At 34.7% G+C, this 18,258-nt stretch overlaps 1 protein-coding gene across 4 annotated transcripts in view; it reads right to left on the bottom strand.

The window, feature by feature from the left end:
- The window catches only part of LOC124357135 (breast cancer metastasis-suppressor 1-like protein), a 47,904-nt gene that overhangs the window by 8,987 nt on the left and 20,659 nt on the right, over positions 1-18,258 (bottom strand). For 3 of the 4 annotated variants that reach the window (XM_046808618.1, XM_046808617.1, XM_046808619.1), the window contains exons 4-6: positions 14,228-14,435; positions 11,221-11,524; positions 9,592-9,742 (exon numbers count right to left, since the gene is read on the bottom strand). In XM_046808618.1, the coding sequence (XP_046664574.1) occupies positions 9,600-9,742; positions 11,221-11,524; positions 14,228-14,435 (655 nt within the window). In that variant the 3' untranslated portion in view covers positions 9,592-9,599. The remainder of the gene's footprint in view (positions 1-9,591; positions 9,743-11,220; positions 11,525-14,227; positions 14,436-18,258) is intronic. The other variant, XM_046808620.1, reaches the window with a different exon arrangement.

Below are 18,258 nucleotides of genomic sequence, written 5' to 3'. Positions count from 1 at the left end.
TTGGCAAAATGCTGTCAACTAAAACAACACTGTTTGGAAAACGGATTCGTGTTGTGTATAAACAGGTCCGCCATACAGTGCAATGCCTCGCGCTTGCCGCATCCCCCATTGTACCCAGCACCACCGTTATATTTCAAAGGCAAGTTATTGGTTCCTACATGAAAATGAATTATTTTAGGTTGGTGCTGCAAGAAACCCATCAACTTATTTTTTACATCTTTGATTTTCGCCCCAGGTGTACCCTAACAGTACAACCATTTTCCTTACAAAGCTTCCCCGAATATCGGAGAATTGAATCACCTATAAGCAAATAATCAGCATTACTTTTGCTCAACGGATTTGAGAGAGTGATTGTCCTCCAGAGTAGTCTGGCCTGCACATTCTACAGCCGGAATTTATGTGTATATAGAGAATTCTCTTATAACTTAGTTTTCTAGTACAAACTCCTGATATCCCAACTAACTTTCCATTACAGTTTTCACAAAATCTAATCTGTAAAACAATATTACTATCATATTTTTAATACTGATCATATTTTTGAACTGAGTGATCATGACTTCTGCATTGTTTTAGCCTATTTCAGGCAGACTATTAGTGGTTTATTGCAAAAAGTTAATCAGTGACATTTACTTCATGACATTACTCCATAAATCAACCTCATCATTCATTGAGCATTGTTTCTTTTCTTACACTATATTTCAACACAATCTTTTATATTATTATTGTATTATTATAATATTTCATTAAGTTACCATTAGTTGTTAAGTCATTGGCTCTGCGGTCATGACAATAGCTTTGTCAGTAAAGATTAAGAATCATTAACTATTTGAAATGTACAGATACATAATCATCTGTATTGCCCCTCCATTGGAAGAATAAAATTCATTTAAATGATATGAGTTTAGACTGATCTAACCAAAAAGATTTTCTAACAGATATTTGATTTGATTTATTATTATTGGTTAAAACGTAGGTCATTGACCACATTGAAAGGTTTTGGAATAAATACAGACAATCACTTATTTGTAACATTTCCTCACTCTGAACATTGTCATTTATTATTGGTTAAGACGTAAGTTATTGATCACGCTGACAGGACTTGGAATAAATATAGACCATATCATATTTGTGACATGGTTTCTCACCCTGGACAGTGTCATTTATTTGTGACAGTCATTGTCAATCTATCAAACTTATGTAACCTATTATTGTGACATAATCGTTGATGATTTTAGAACCTGCCATCTTGTTCATCCATTCTTTTTGTTCGTACCATTCTTGCATGTCAGTCCATTGAAATGTATTTCACATATATTACGTGATACACGATCTAGGTGTACAATGTTTTAAATTCTGTTGGTTAGCAAAATTAGCAATCCTGTTTGTTTTACATTAATGTGATATGCATTATCTCAGTTAATGCAGCCGGGTGGTTATGAAACAAGTTTCCATAGTACTTGTCAATATGTTTAGATTAACAGTAAATAAATATCATGTATTTATCATGTGATTCAACTGTGCACAATGACAAAAAACCTATTACTACTTAAAATGTAATCAAATATTTGCTATAATAGACCAACGTTACACATATGTAACACTACAAAATGTACATGGAAGCAGTCATGCAGGAATGAGGTGAATAAAGGTTCTACAAATGCAAAAAGTGGATATGAAGAAAGCATACAAGCAGGTTGTGAGGTGAATAAATAACAAAAGATACAAAAACATGGAGGTAATTAAAATAAAGAGAATTGTATCTGTTTTAACTTTATGTAACTTATTTACTTAAAAATGTTTGAGTGATCATTCATTCTAATTGTACAGGGTGTTTCAAAAAGGACTTTACAACTTTGAAAATTCAAATAAATTTATTCAAAAAACGTAAAGTGTTGGTTTTAGTGTTGTTTCAACCCTTCCTATGCCGTAGAAGAATATATTAGAATGATAGACTTAGGAAAATACGCCAAATACAGTTATATCCGATATTATAGTTTATGTCCCTTAGAGAGTTTTGTAGTTCACAAAAAGCCTTGAAAATGCCCGGTGCACGCTCCGTGCTTATCGTGGTTGCCAAGGAAATATTTATAAAACGAGTTTCACTTTGTGGCCAGAGGGAGGCGAGCGCCCTTTGCTTAACTCTAACCACCTGCTCGTCAGTTCTGCATCTTCTACAGAGCCATAACCAAACATATCTGTGACGTGTATTACTACTAGCTTTATCAGTTGTAGCGAGCGCGCGTTTGCACGGGCATCTACTCCGTATCTCATTATTCTTCATTGTGTGGTAGTGTGGTGATTAGTTTGAAATATTTATCTTGTTTTATAGTAAAATGTAATTACAATGAAAAAGTTTAATTACATTTTAGTATGAAATTAAAATTGATTTAAAACAGACAGTTTTGTAAATAGTTAGTTTTTATTTTTATCAATAAATACGCTTTTACCTTTTATAATTGAGCTATAATAAAAATAGCTTTGAACTTAAAGAAACAACATTTTTTTACTTTTCTTGAACAAAAAAAAAAAGTTAACGTTAGTGTTATGTTTTGTTCTAAATAACAGTACTTATGCCGGGGGCGGGTGAATCGAAATAAAGAACACTTTTACATTTCTTAGAACACGGCCACACGAGGGGTGGTGTGGTAAGCGAGACTGGGAGTTGACTGCCTACAGCGGCTCAAGGAATGCTCAGACGAGGCAGTGACCAAAGGAGAGGGGGGTCAGGTGATCTCGAGTAGCCAATGCCGTTTATTCAAAATCATACGATTAAAACAGCCGACACATTACGTCATATGGGGTGAGGAGCACTTGTTGCAAATATATCTAAACTTACTGGATAATGATACAAAGAATATTCATATATAACAATTTCCTCCCTATTAAAAAATCAAATTTAAAAAAATTAATTGTCCTTCAATAGTTTGAATGCTTCCTCTTGATACTTAAAGTAATATTTGATAAAGTACAGATATGACATGATTCTATAATTAACAACAAGTAAACACTAAACAAGTTTAAATTCAAATAAATGCTTGATAAAACCACAATATAATAAAAAGAAAAACACATAATATAACATAATACACAACCATTACTGAATAAGTACATCTTTATTATGAGTCAAGTTTATTTACAGGTTTTCTAGTGCGCTCAGGATAGCGTCGCATCCGACTTCGATAGGTGCTGTCAAGAACAGCTGATTTTATACAGCTGATACGGGTGTAGTACAGTGCGGGGTAGAGGGTAGAGAATGACCTTCCACCACTCGCTGTAATGGTTGCCATGCCAACTGGCGATCGATTTACGTCATGTGCAGGGGGATGAGTTACACTGCGATTGGTATTGCGGCGCTGCCAAGTCTACGTCTGCGCTTGGCGGAAGTCGGGGTTGTTACGTTTCTCGGTACAGTTTCTGCTACTGCACTCGAGTCTCTGTCTAGCGAACTGTCACTCAGACCGATCAGTTGATCTATGTGACGTTTTCGTTACAATGCCAGAATTTAAACTCTATTTCATACATAACACTGACTGATTTGTTTATTTACAATACCTTGCAACCATTTGTTGTTTGACCTGTAATCTCGCATTAATACAGTTTGACCTGGATAAAATCTTCTAGTAATATTTTTATTTAAAAACTATTTTTGCTCTCCTCTTGTTTCTTATTACAAACTGGGTAATGTTTGGTCTCAATAGATCCAAACCGGGTGCGCAGTTTTCCTGCCAAACATTAACTTGCTTGGTGTTTCATTGGTAGTACTATGTACAGAGTTACGGTAGTCAAACAATATCCTACTCAAGGCTACGCTAGCATCTGCATTGTCATGAAATGCTCGCTTTAATTTGTCTTTAGCAAATTTCACGCTGTTTTCTGCTTGGCCATTACTTTTTGGATGATACACAGGACTAAAAGTATGTTTTAATACCGTTCATTTTCCATGAACTGTTTAAACTCCGATGAGGTAAAAGGGTGGTCCATTGTCAGAATGTAAATTAACCAGGTAGACCAAAGCGACTAAATAGCTCTCTTAGAAAACTTATAGCTAGTTTAGCGGAAGTTGAACTAACTTCGCCTACTTCTAACCATTTTGAGTGAGCGTCAATGACGATTAAATACTTTTTATTTTTAAAAAGGTCCTAGGTAGTCCACATGAATACGTTCCCAGGGAGCGGAACGATAGTGCCAAACATGTAATTGACTCCTTGACGGGTTGTTCCGTTCCCGGAGACAGGAAGAACAACTGTTAGCCATATTTGTGATCTGTTCATCAATACCGTTCCACCAGACGTAGCTGCGTGCTACCAATTTCATTTCACAATGCCTAAATGACTAGAATGAAGCTCTTTAAGTACATAATCCCTTAAAGTTAAACTGGTACGACTACTTTATAACCCCACATAATTACTCCAAATTCAACTGTCAGTTCGTTTCTGTCTGGAAATACGGAGTAAGCTCTTCGCTTCCCTCAGGAATGACATTAGGCCAACCGTGTATAATGTAGCCATACACTTTACTTAAAACTGGATATTTCTGTGTATCTGATTTTACATGTTCAAAAGTGAAAGGTAATGAGCTTTCTTGAATACAATGTAAATATGTACCTTGCCACGCAAACTCATCAGTAGCATTGTTGTGATTGACACTTAAAGGCAATCTAGATAACATATCTGCATTATTTAGTTCCGTCTTTACGTATTGAATGTCAAATTCGTAACCGGACAGGAACAAAGCATATCTTTGCATACGGCCGGCAGCAAAAATAGGTAACCCTCCAAACATACTTAAAAGAGGTTTGTGATCAGTGTACAAAATAAATTTCCCACCGTACAAGTATTGATTAAACTTTTTGACTGCAAATACGATAGCCAGAGCTTCTTTCTCTATCTGTGAATAGTTCCGCTCAGCTTGTGAGAGTGTGCGTGACTGATAGGCTATTGGTTTCTCTATACCACCTGGTGAGATAACACTTAGGACGGCTCCCAAGCCAACTGAACTAGCATCTACGGCTAACTTCAAAGGCAAATTAGTGTCATAATGCGACCAAAAATTGGTGCGTTTGCGTTTGAAAGTAACTCTTTTACTTTGTCAAAAGCTGCGATACAATTCTTATTAAAATTAAAAGGTGTGTCCTTCTTAAAGAAGACTGTTACATGGGACTTAGTATGGTGGAACAATGTGGTATGAACTTTGAGTAGTAATTAATTTAGACCTACTAAAGCTTTGACCTCTGTCACTGTTTTAGGTATGGGAGCATTCCTAATTGCTTCTACCTTAGATTCGGAAGTGTGCAACCCTTCTTTGTCAATGCAGAAACCTAAATACTCCACTTTAGGTGCAAAAAATGTGCATTTATTCTTTTTTACTGTGAGACCATTTTCGCTTAGGCGCTTGCAAACTTCCCTCAGTTTTTGATAGTGTAGATCATCGTTTACATCTGTAATCAATATATCGTCTAAAAATACAACAACATTGGACAAGTCCTTGTAAACACTGTTCGATTCTGTACTGAAATATACTCGTTGCGGAAGAAATTCCGAACGGCATTCTTTGATAACTGAATAACCCTTTATGGGTACTGATAGTGCATAATTTCTTAAATTCTTCATCTAACTCTAGCTGCATATAAGCTTGGCATAAATCTAATTTTACTGAATTTTTTCGCCTTTCTGTAAACAAGTAAACATTTAATCTATTCTGGGGATAGGGTACTTTTCAACTTCTAAAAACATGGATTTAAGGTAACTTTAAAATCTCCGCAAATGTGTATTCCTCCGTCTCTTTTTTTATTACTGGAACAATGGGAGTGCCCCAGTCACTACTTTTTACTGGAACAAGTACTTTTTCCTCAGTTTAACCTTTCTAGTTCTTTTTCGACTTAGTTTTTAAGTGAAAAGGGAATGGACCGTGGCTTAAAATACCTTGGTGTGGCGTCAGGTTTTTAAACTTTAATTTAAACTGGTTCACCTTTGTATTGACCTAATTTGTCACTGAAAACTTCCAGAAATTCTTTGATCAAATCTTTAGTTAATTCAATGCAATGTTTACTCGTAACATCCGGATTACTGTCTTTATTGCTTATGCCAAATATTTTATTTTGAAAGATATTTCCACACCATGACTTTGAAGCCAATTTCGTCCTATGAGAGGGTGAGCTCCTTTCTTGATTACAAACAATTCAAGAAATTTGCTAACTCCTTGATATTGAACATCCACTTCAATTTTCCCTAACGGAACTATAGTTCATTCGTATACGAACTTAGAGATAAGTCCAGTGGGCAATAATTTACAACTATTAGGTTTTCTTTTGTAAAACTGCTCGCTGCACACGCTTACTGACGCGCCTGTATCAGCCTCAAAATAGATTGGCTTACCCTTAACTATTAATTCTAATTTAAACCGGACTAACTTTAATGTGCTCAACTTCCCTTTCATTCATTTTAAATAAATTTGAAATATCTTCCTCATAGCTTTCAGGTTCAACATTCCTATCAGTGTTTTGACTACATACTTCTTCTACATAATTATGTCTACTATCATTTTTTATTTTTAAAGTGTTTAAACTTAGATTGTTGGTTTTTTGGGGCTTACCCTTTGATCGACAAACCTTAGCAATGTGATTCTTTTTTTCCCACACGCGTTACAAGTAACACCAAACAATCGACACTGATGGTGCAAATGGCCCACCATAACCACAAACACGAACACTGCACTTTGTAGTCGTGCGAAGCGCTGCTTTTGGGGTTGTGGTGGTGACTTCCAGGTGTGGTAGCGCCGCCGGCACCCGCCGATGTTCTGCTCCCAGCTGTTACACTGCGGTGATGAGCTGTCATCTTTTGTAGTCGCTCGGCGTTGCGGCTTCCGTTGATCGCCAAGGCTGCTGCATTCTTCTCAGCGGCTTCTGCTGACGTGATGATTTTAACTGCTTGGTCAAATGTCAAGCTGGATTCTCCTAACAATTTTTGTTTTGTTGCTTCATTTCTAATTCCGGAGACTAAACGATCTCGCAGGTAATCGTTTAAAACTGCCCCAAATTCACAATGGGTGGACATCTTTCTTAACTGGGCGATGTAGTCTGCTGCTGATTCGCCTTTGTGCTGAATCCTTTTGCTGAACTTGTACCTCTCGGCTATGAACGATGGTTTTGGATACAAGTGATCTTGAATCAAAGATACTAATGCGTCAAAACTTTTTGTAGACGGCTTATTGGGCGTGCATAAATCCCGTAATAGACTGTACGTTTTTACACCGGCAACAGTTAATAACGTGCTAACCTTTTTCTCCTCCTTAATATTGTTGCACTCGATGAATAGTTCGAAGCGCTCGATATATGACGACCACGTCTCACTATTTTGATCGTATTCACCGATTCCGCCGATTATTCCCGACATTTTTGTGTTGCCCGGCAGTTCGATATTGTGTAGTAACGGCGCTAAATCCACTTCGTCATCCAACATTTACACGTGTTGTCCGAAATTTACACTACGCGGCACAATCGAACAGTTGCATTGCCCGGTATGTAAATTTAACCGACCTCGTCGTCATTTGTTATATTTTGTTCTAAATAACAGTACTTATGCCGGGGGCGGGTGAATCGAAATAAAGAACACTTTTACATTTCTTAGAACACGGCCACACGAGGGGTAGTGTGGTAAGCGAGACTGGGAGTTGACTGCCTACAGCGGCTCAAGGAATGCTCAGACGAGGCAGTGACCAAAGGAGAGGGGGGTCAGGTGATCTCGAGTAGCCAATGCCGTTTATTCAAAGTCATACGATTAAAACAGCCGACACATTACGTCATATGGGGTAAGGAGCACTTGTTGCAAATATATCTAAACTTACTAGATAATGATACAAAGAATATTCATATATAACAGTTAGGAAATTTAATGAATTTATTAGTGGCATGCGAAGGGTTAAAAGGAAACACACCAAGTTTAACCTTTAGTGTAGAACATAGTTAGTTCACAGTAATCACACTGCAACAAGCACTAGTGGCAGTTACATTAAAGATGGCTGCCTTTACTGGATTGAAGCATGCTAGCTGTGTGTTTTGGTTTGAAGAATCAAAGTCAGCGACAACAGTTCAACGTAATTTTTGTACCAAGTACGCTAAAGATCCTCCTAGTAGGCCTACAATTTATGAGTGACATGATTGTTTTGTGGAAACGGGGTACTTAGTGAAACATAAGAAATCATCAAGTCATCCAATCATATCTGATTCAAGTCATTGAGCAATTGAGACAAAGTTTTGTCAACAACCCTACGAAATCGCTTGCATCTCGTGAGCTGCAAGTCCTACATACGACGGTTTGGCATGTGTCAAGAAATCGTTTGCATATGAAATCGTAATTTTCGCTTTTACAAGCAATTAAAGACAATGATAAGATTGCCTGGAAGAACTTCTGGAAGAGTTCTGTACGGTGACCATTGATTGCTAAATACAGTAGAACCCCTCATATCCGGCCACCACGGGACCGAGCCCCTGGCCGGATAACGATTCGGCCGGATAAACCAACCTACAGTACACAGCACTTGACGAAACAAAACAATTGTACTGTACTGTACTAACCGCACTGGAAATAATCAACGAACTGTTTACAGGTTAAACCTATTAGCTCAACCGAGGACAACACAGGAAAATGTAAACTAATAGATACACCAAAATAACGCAAGAGTCGTGGGAGACTAGTGCGTGCAACTGCGCGTCTGCAAGCCGTGGTAAATAAATTTCGATATTGGCTTCCGAGAAGTGGCCGGATAAACCGAGGTGCGGTAAAACCGAGGCCGGATATGAGGGGTTCTACTGTATTATAATTTTAGTTTCGTTAATACAATTTGTTATTTGAACTCAATATGGAGAAAAATACTAAAGCCAATTTGGATAGTAAAAAAAACTCCAGCCACTGTGGTCAGTTTAGAAACTATGGTTTATTATAAGGTTGGTTTCTGGATTGATTTATTTGTGTATTTTCCATTACGTTTGCACAATACTCAGTAGCCAATGTTTTAAACCTACTAGTGTTAATCCAATTTTTATGACTTTCAATAATGTTTTTGTAGTGTTTACAGACTGATTTCTTTTGAATTAACATGTCCTCGCATAATAACTTCTTATAATAAACTCTGTAAAGTGTCAACTTTATTTCACAAGAAGAAATTTTGCATATTAATAGAATTGTTTATGACCAGTTTAAAATTCACATATTATTCTCCTTTATATATATATATATATATATATATATATATATATGTATGTATATAAATATAAAATAAATGTATATAACATTTTACAAATTACTTCTTATTTGTACTTTTAGTGAATAAAAATAACCCCTGGTGTGAAGCTCCAAAACAGCCTGACAATACAGGACAAAATGGCCACCATTAGTAGGGCTACATTTATACACACATTTCTAAAAAAAGGTATTCTCTGTAAAAACAAAGAGTATAAGTGAAAATTTTCCTGAGAAATAGACAGAGCATAACAAACAAAACACATAGAAGAAAATGTTACTCATGCCAACTCTGCCCAGCAAACACTGACCCCACTTCACATGCACAATTGTTAAAGTTGACCTTGTCACTCACCTCGATAACTACCACAACTTAAGTTTTTGTCCAGGTTTCCCTGGAAAATGGAGTTTTCGTTCTTTATGGTATTTTGAATCTTTTTGGTATTTTTGATCTTTTTGATATTTTGATCTAAACATGTCCTTTTTTACTGAATTTCCATCAGACCCTAAAAAAATAATCATATAAAATGTAAAGTGTGATAAAACTGATGATAGTTCACTCTAACATCAGCCTTGAGTTGTAAAAATGTACTATGTTGTCTTGATACACTAATAAATGTACAAAATAGAATACATGTACCGTCGCCACATTAAACTTTGAAGGAGAAACAATAAAATTAGAATTATTGAATAATTTAAAATACTGAGCTCCAAAATAGTTAAGTACAGTGTGGTAAAACCGTGATTTATACAGGTATGCGATAAAAAGCACAACATCTACAGGGGCATGGTTCTCATTAATAAACTGTAATGTTGAACTAAGGTAAAATAATCTGGATAAAGTTTGTGATTGCTCAACTTATTAAAGGTTTCTTCTGTATAAGAAACTGATTTGAAATAGACTAAATGGAACATTAGCCGTTACCAAGTGTAAAAAATTAAATTTAATCAAATGAACATCAATAAAATAAACACAAATTAATACATATTGAATAAGACCTCACTCAATTGTTAAATGTGTTTTATTAGACAACCTTGTGCATTTACCTTCGATGTTCAAAATTGTCAAGAAAGTATGACTCCCTTGGAACATCACACTTTATTTACAACTTCCATAACATAACCTATAAGGAGGTGTTATGCACCCACCCTCCACCATCGTGCAAACTAAATAATGAGGTTATCATATTGTTACTGAAAATAATGACACATATTCTATGAAAGTTGTGAAAAAGGCCTTCTGTCAAACATTTAAAATAATCTGAAATACATAAACAATAAAACAACATGAAGCATTCAAAACTAAACATGACAACATGTTATCAATTTTAAATTATAGACTTCATCTCTCCAATAGTTTGTCTTATAGTTTCAAATCCTAATTTCATGATTAGGATAGTTCAAATTATCAAGGAATATTTCTACATTGCTACTAATTATTATTGATATAATGGTATTAGACCAGATATATTTGTTCAAGGAGTATACAAAAATAGTTTTATTAAGTATATTGAATAAATGAGATTGAATTGCCAAGATGTAACTGTAAGGGCACAATGAGATCTTTGAAAGGCGACTGCATCCCAATAGAGTTTTTGTTCAGGAGCTTTGTTTGAGCTGTTTTCCAAAATGATCAAAACAGTTTGATCATTTTGAAAAAAAAATATTGTAGATTTTAAATTTGCATCCATATATCGTTTTATTATTTTTGTAGAATCCTCCACCTGCCAATATCCACTGCTTAGTCAAAAACCATCAAATTCCAAAATCAGTATTATGCACAACAAACAAATTTTATTTCACAATTAAATTCTTATTATTACATTATAAAAATTGGTTTTTGTTACAAACAAAGTAGTAATATACTACTTACACATATTGTATTAGTATTAAAGAAGAGAGCTAAAAGTAGTATAATAGAACTCAAAATCATTTAAAAAATAAAAAATATTCTGATTGAAATTGTAAACCAAACAAAACTCACATTCTGATTTGCGCTTGCAGACTGTGGCTGCCTTCTTGATAATGGCCCAGTCCTCCAGTATATCAGCATCCCGCAGCATGTAGACGATGTAAGGACCAGAGACTACGGTAGGTTTGCGGCGCACAAGGTTGTTGTTGTCCTCTGGTAAACGCGTGCCACGCCACGAGTGTCGTTTGTTGTGACGTGACCGTTCGTACACCCACAGGTCTGCACTGATATCCACATTGTTCCTGTCTTCCTCCAACATTCGAATCTTCTCTTCTATCTCATCCTTAAGTCTATCCATTACCAACATTTTTTCGCTCTGTAAAACACAAAATAACTGTTAATATCTTGAGGCTTTAGTTTATATAATAAGTTTTACAAACTGGTTGTCAACATGAACAGGTTCAGAGAAAACATGCAATCTATCAGGCATAATACAAATTGATAAGTGGAATTTAGCAAGTGAAAGTTGAGAAGATAGCACTGTATAGCATTTATATCATATATTTACAAAATATACATTATCTAAGAAGCTATGTTTCTAGATGTTTTAATTCTTTGTGGTTGGATTTTAAAATGTGTGCTGTACCTTCAGCTCGAATGAACCACATATCACAATGATCTAGTTCAGATTGGAATTTCGTTTACATAGAGAATGACAAAAGGAAATATGTGTCAAAGAAGTGGGTCGCTTGATTTCAGTTGAGCTGATGCACAATGAGTTTTGTTATATGTTTCTTCAAAAATTATTTTTTATACTCAACATTTGAATAGTATGCATAGTATGAAAAGGTTCAAGGAATTAAAAAGTCTTTCCTATAACAAAAACTGTGATTTAGAGGGGAAAACTCTATTTAGAGGTAATGTCTCTGTAGGTCCAGGTTGTTTGTTAAATTACGAGGGCTATCCAGAAAGTACATTACATTTTGATATAAACGAAAAGCAAGGAACAAAATAATCGTATTATATACATTTGAAAGTTTCACTAAAATACTATTTTTCAACACAGTCACCATACAAATACAAGCATTTATCATTGTGGTGGTTTTGAAATTTCACCATTACAACATTCTGCCACCTGAGACTTCAATCGAGTAATCACACCCTCCTGCAGTTCCACATCACCATCAAAGTGCTGTGTTGTGTCGCAAGCCGAGGTCTTCATTACTGGAAACAGGTGGTAGTCGAATCCAGACTATAAGGCGGATGTGGAAATACCTCTCACTTAAAAGCATCTAGAGATTCTTGAGTCCGATTAGCCGTAAGTGGTGAGGCATCGTCGTTCAAATAAAAAATTTTCTAACCTACCTTCCTCTGCACTAGTTTTATATTGCTCTTCTTAACTTTTACAAGGTTTCACAATACCTCACAGAATTTATGGTTTTGCCACGTTCTAATTTAAACTGCTATTGTAAAACAACAAGGGAGTGACATTAACACGTTCAATGCGGTTGCGGTAGATCTACTGCACGGCTGCCTCGCGCCAGCGCGCATGACGTAGATCTACTGCACAGCGCCATTGTTTAGAAACCCAGTCAGTGTGCTCTCAGCACTCGTCGTGTATGGTTGTCCGTTTTGCAGCAGCGAACGTGTTAACCTCTCACTAGCAACACTGAACAGAGAAATGCCCTGACATAAAAATGACCTTGATACTCCCGTCCCTAGTGGCTACAGAGCAAAATGTAATCTACTTTCTGGACAGCCCTTATATTTAATATATTTATAGTTCTCACTTGATATGAATTGCAAGAACTGTAGTAAAATTGACATAATTCTTATTACTGTATTACTTTTATAAATATTAATTCTGATGCAAAGGTTTACAACTTTGTTTTAGTGTGAATTCATACTTTACGAGTGCATAGATTGTTAGTTTTATTTTTGTGTACAGTAAACACCATACATTATTTCCACCAACAGGATACGATTATTCTGACTATTAATATCTATCTATATATATAAAAATGAAACTGTTCGTGTGTAACAGCATCACTCACAAACGGCTGGACGGATTCGCCTAATTTTTTTTTAAATTTGTTCGTCTTGATCTGTAGAAGGTTATAGGATACTTTTTATCCCTTTCCCGATTCAGGATTCCGCCCCACTGGTTACAGAAATACCCGTAAGAAATGCATTGCAGCAAACATATGTTATTAAGTGAAAGAGTCTTTTCAAATTTTTAATCAGCTGTTCTTTGTAAACATATATAATGCGAATATAATGCGACAAAAAATATATTTATATATAAATTTCTTTACACTTATAGTTTTAAAGCATAGAGTAAGCTTAAGAGAAACGACAAATTTTGTTTAAACTGTTTCTGCAATCATAATATATAAAAATGAATGTTTGTGTGTTTGTCCTTTATAGACTCAGAAACTATTGGACCGATCACTATGAAAATTTGTATTTTTCTATGTAGAAGGTTTATACGCAATGCCCATTGATGTAACTAACCACCAGGCTGTACTGCAAGATATAAAAGTTATCAAAGCGCCTGCACATTATAAACTGCAATTACAACACAGTAGTTACGTATATTAAAATATCCAAACACTATTTGAAGGCAAAGAAATATACGGGCAAAGCTTAAGAGACGCGTGCGAAGCCGCGGGAAACAGCTAGTTTAGATTATAATTCCAAGGTACAAGCATGTAAATGATTGTGAAAACTGTACATATTATGATGTCAACTCCTTTGGTGAAGCTAGTTTAATAAATTTATAATTATCAACCAGTCTAGCATGAATGAGATGAACCACACATTTCCAGCTGCAAATAAACAGCATCAAATTTAATATCATTCACATTTTAAAATGCTACAAACAAATTAAGATTATTAGTTGCAAGACTACTTTGTATTTTATTGATTTCTCATTTCTTGATGGAAATAATGCACATTCACAAATTCACTGAAACAACTGTCTAGAGTGAAATTATACATTCACACTGTTGACAGGAGTGCAAAATGCTGTACTAAATATTTTTGATATTCTAAAGTAAATAACGGACAAAGAACTGACATTGAAGTTCTGGTTGGCAGCCTGCTCCTCAGCCTCAAAGTTGTTACGGATGTTGGTTAGCCTGTACTGCCGTAGGAATCCTGCTACTTCTATCCGGATGCTGCAGTTTTCTTGTAACTCGTCCAAGGGCACAAGGTACTCCTGAGCTCGCCCCATCCGTACTTCATTCAACTTGGTCTCCACCTGAGTTAGCCTTTCTTTGTACAACCTGATGGAAAATATAACATTTACAATCTCAGTTGCTTTTGCATAGCCTAAAACAACATCTTCTTAATTCACCTGAAAAATTAGTTACAAAAATATCATGAATTATGATTAAAACTATATATTGCTTGAGAGAATCTGGAAATAAGCGCTGTCAATAAATGTTTCAATAATATTTTACTGCCAATCTACTGAAATTGAGGCTGTTTGTCATCTTTGTTTCTATCAAGTAATAAACAGTCAAACAGAGTTTTAGCCCCACAATTTATCTATCTACGTATTCCCAACAATTTAAAGAATTCCAAATGGTTATTTATATTTTCAATACATCTCATTGTTTGATGGCTATTTAGATTTTCAATAAATCTCGTTGCTTCAAGTAAGCAATGTACAAAGTAACTGCAAAATTAATGCCAGTCGCAGTTTCATGACAAGGCTCATATAATACAAAATCCTTTCGAAAGAAAATTTTGTTTTTGTGAGAATGAAATGTTAGATTTTAGGATTGTGTAATACAAATTATTGGTTTTGTTCAAACTTTTTTTTAACAAAATTAATAATTTAACATTTTTTCTAATAGAAGACAATTAATTACAGAATTAATAAGACATAACAAACATTGGGTTTGTATGCAACAATATATTTCAAAAAAATATTGTTTATAGTCAATTTGTTATTTTTTATAATTTTACTGGTACAATGTATATTTTTTTGTATGTTGTTAAAATGTGTTATATGTTATTATTATATGTGCATTTCTGCCCAATTTGATTTTTCTTTACATTTTTTAAAACCAGTAAAAGAACATCATTTGTATGTTTTCAAAATAATTTTTAGCAAGAAAACTGTGCAGGGTTGCATACATTAAAAAAATTTATAGTAAGTAAACATTTAGATAAAGCTTGAGTATTTCATAATATTTTTAAAATACCTTTGCAAATCAGCAATATGGGCTTATCAGTACAGGAATCACATGGCATGTAGAGAGTTAAAACACGGAAGGAGTTGCAGTGCATTGATCAGACAAGATTTTTCAGGAGTTCAAAACTAGATGTGACAAGTGGAAACAAACAACCCAGAGAACTTTTGAGAGACTGTGTATCTTTTAATTATTTAACCATTGTAATTTCCAATCCTCTGATTGGCAGTGCTAAACTCTGCAAAGTAGTAGGCAGATTTTCTACTAGGTAGCAAGAATATTTTCAAAAATCCTTAAAAAGTAATGGTTTGTCACTTAAAGATAGTCATATGTATATTTCAATGAAACATAAAGTTTTGAAGAATACCCAACAGTCAATATCTTGTTTTTGAGATATTCACAAAACAAATTAATGTAAAATAAAATATAACAATAAAAAGGAATTGAATTTTTTGCCTTAAAAGATAGTATATTTTAATTTTTAGGATAAATTGTGATTATGTAAAATATTCTTGAAAAAGAAAATTTATTTATAGTACATGTATTTTAATTTGTATAGAATATGTTTTGTGGAGATTTTGTAAGACGTGTAAAGATTCTAAAAAATCAACATTTAAAGTATAATACGTTTTTTGTACAATTTATAATAAAATAAGACAAAACTGTATAACATGTTTTTACTGTAAACCAGGGATGCACTGTAAGTATTGTTAATTAATTAAGTAAGTAGTTAAGAAATAAAATCAACAAGAAACACAACTTGATCACATTAACAGATATGTCTGAAACTAAAAACTGTTAACTTACTTATTAAACAATGCTTAATAACTACACTAAATTATAGTGAATTTTTTGACATTTCATTTAACACCATACTTAAGTAAAGCCATTTAACATAAAAAACAACAGCAACTAAGTAAAATCACAACATAAACACGATTACAAAATCCAGATGCATGCATGGTAATGGCTGGTGTAGAATGGCAGAACATAAGTAATATAAGTTCAAGAATCAGCTGAAAATGAATTCTTCTTTACTGACTCATTTGAATCTCTTGAGACAAACATGGAGATTCTAGAGTCGCTCAAGATTCTAGGAGTCAAGTCTATGACAGCTTTAGATTCTAGATACTGTTTTAAGAGGACGGTGAACTGGAGCTAAACTCAATATTCACACTGAATCTACTACTACCCACCATAGCTAAGCTATATGTACAATCATCTGTTTTACAGAGAGCCAATATATCGGACATCTGCCAAATCAAAAAGTTCCTGAAACTGGTTTTAAAATACAGTATTGGACTAAAAAATTCTTTTAATTGACAGATTATGAAAGAATTTTAGATGATCTTTCCAATACTATCAACTGCATCGCTTACGAATGATACTTCCCGAATAACTACTTGGTGAACAAGAGTTATTTTCAGTGAAAAATATGTGTGACATGTGTTTATGTGCGCATTTGAGTATCTAACTAGTATAAAGATGTAGTTTCATTACCATATAAGGTGTTATTAGGACGGAAATATCTCACCTTGCCACTGGTAAGCGACATTTTAGGTCAGATAGTTCAGCACTTTGTATTCTCACTTGGAGGGTTAAATAAAAAGTAAAAAATAAGATTTTACTATATGTACTTCTAAACATCAGAAAAACCTTTAACTATATATGGATTACGTAATTCTTGTGTACATACTCCATGGACAGTATACAAAATAACAGTAGATGAAGAAATGTATTCCATATTCACCTGTATTATTTTGAGTTACATTTAATCGAAATACAAGCTTTGAAGTATACATGAAAATCAGGCTTGAAATTCTGAAAAGTTTGTTCTTTATTGCTTCCTGAGTTTAATTTGTCAATAACGTGGTTATGAGGGTGGCAATTAAGTTCTGAGAATTTAGTTGTAACTCGGGGACTGGCAACATGTATACATCTATTAACCTCTAAACAGCTTATGACAGAAATGAGAGAAGTGCTTTTTTGTAACATATTTTAATTTATTGATTAGTTTTATCAGTATAGATACAACACTTCTTTACATATTATACATTACTTACAATCAATAAATTGTTTGTTTGTGCCGGTTTTAGCAATTTTTTCGAAATGGGCAACCTTGAAGCAAGGACCCCTGCAAAAATCTACATTGCAATCACCGCACATGGTAACACGATTTTCGGGGCATGTTATACTTTGAGCAAACTATATATCTTAATGTAAGCCAATCAGCTAGCTCACACCATCTAGTGGCAATACTGTGAACTACATACTGTTATATTATTTCTCGACTTTCTCGCTAATTGTATCAGCACCCGTGACAGACCAATAAATTGGGTCATTGTTTCAAGACATATTAACTCGTTAGGCTGTTTTTAGTAATAAGTCAGTGACGATTTAACTTTCCTTAAGTTTCAATCTAAGTTTGAAGTTGTTTTATTTTTGAAATGTGTTTCTCGAAAGTAACTTTTTTTGTTACAGCATCTGACTCTTATACCGCTCTTAGGGTGGTTCTGAGGCATGCACTGTCCATGTGTGGCGTTTGCCACTTTATTTTGTTGGCCGTTGGACGGGCCGGGAGCTGTTTCCCTACAGCTGGTCGAGTCGTCTGTTTTTTCCAGATGGTTTATCTCTATTTCTAGATGTTTCTGTGGAATTCTGCCTGTTTGATTGGATCTAGTTTTCAGGTTTTCTAGAAATCTGGAATTAGGTTTCTTGCTCTCTTCTCTTCTGGCTTCCGTAGGGCGAGGACATCTTAGAGTTTCTGTGGTCGGAGTTTTTATGATCAAAGCTGGCTGCCCGCTCCCTCGACGAACCGGCACGGTGTTTTGGTGATAATATCGTGGGCCCTACCTTCCAATCAACGTTTCACGACCTCGTTTAATATTTAGGACCCAGTCGTTCCAAA

This window comes from Homalodisca vitripennis, chromosome 3 (assembly GCF_021130785.1).
Source record: "Homalodisca vitripennis isolate AUS2020 chromosome 3, UT_GWSS_2.1, whole genome shotgun sequence".
Lineage (NCBI taxonomy): Eukaryota > Metazoa > Arthropoda > Insecta > Hemiptera > Cicadellidae > Homalodisca > Homalodisca vitripennis.
Note: the sequence above shows the minus strand (reverse complement) of the source record. Positions and strands in the feature narration are given on the sequence as shown.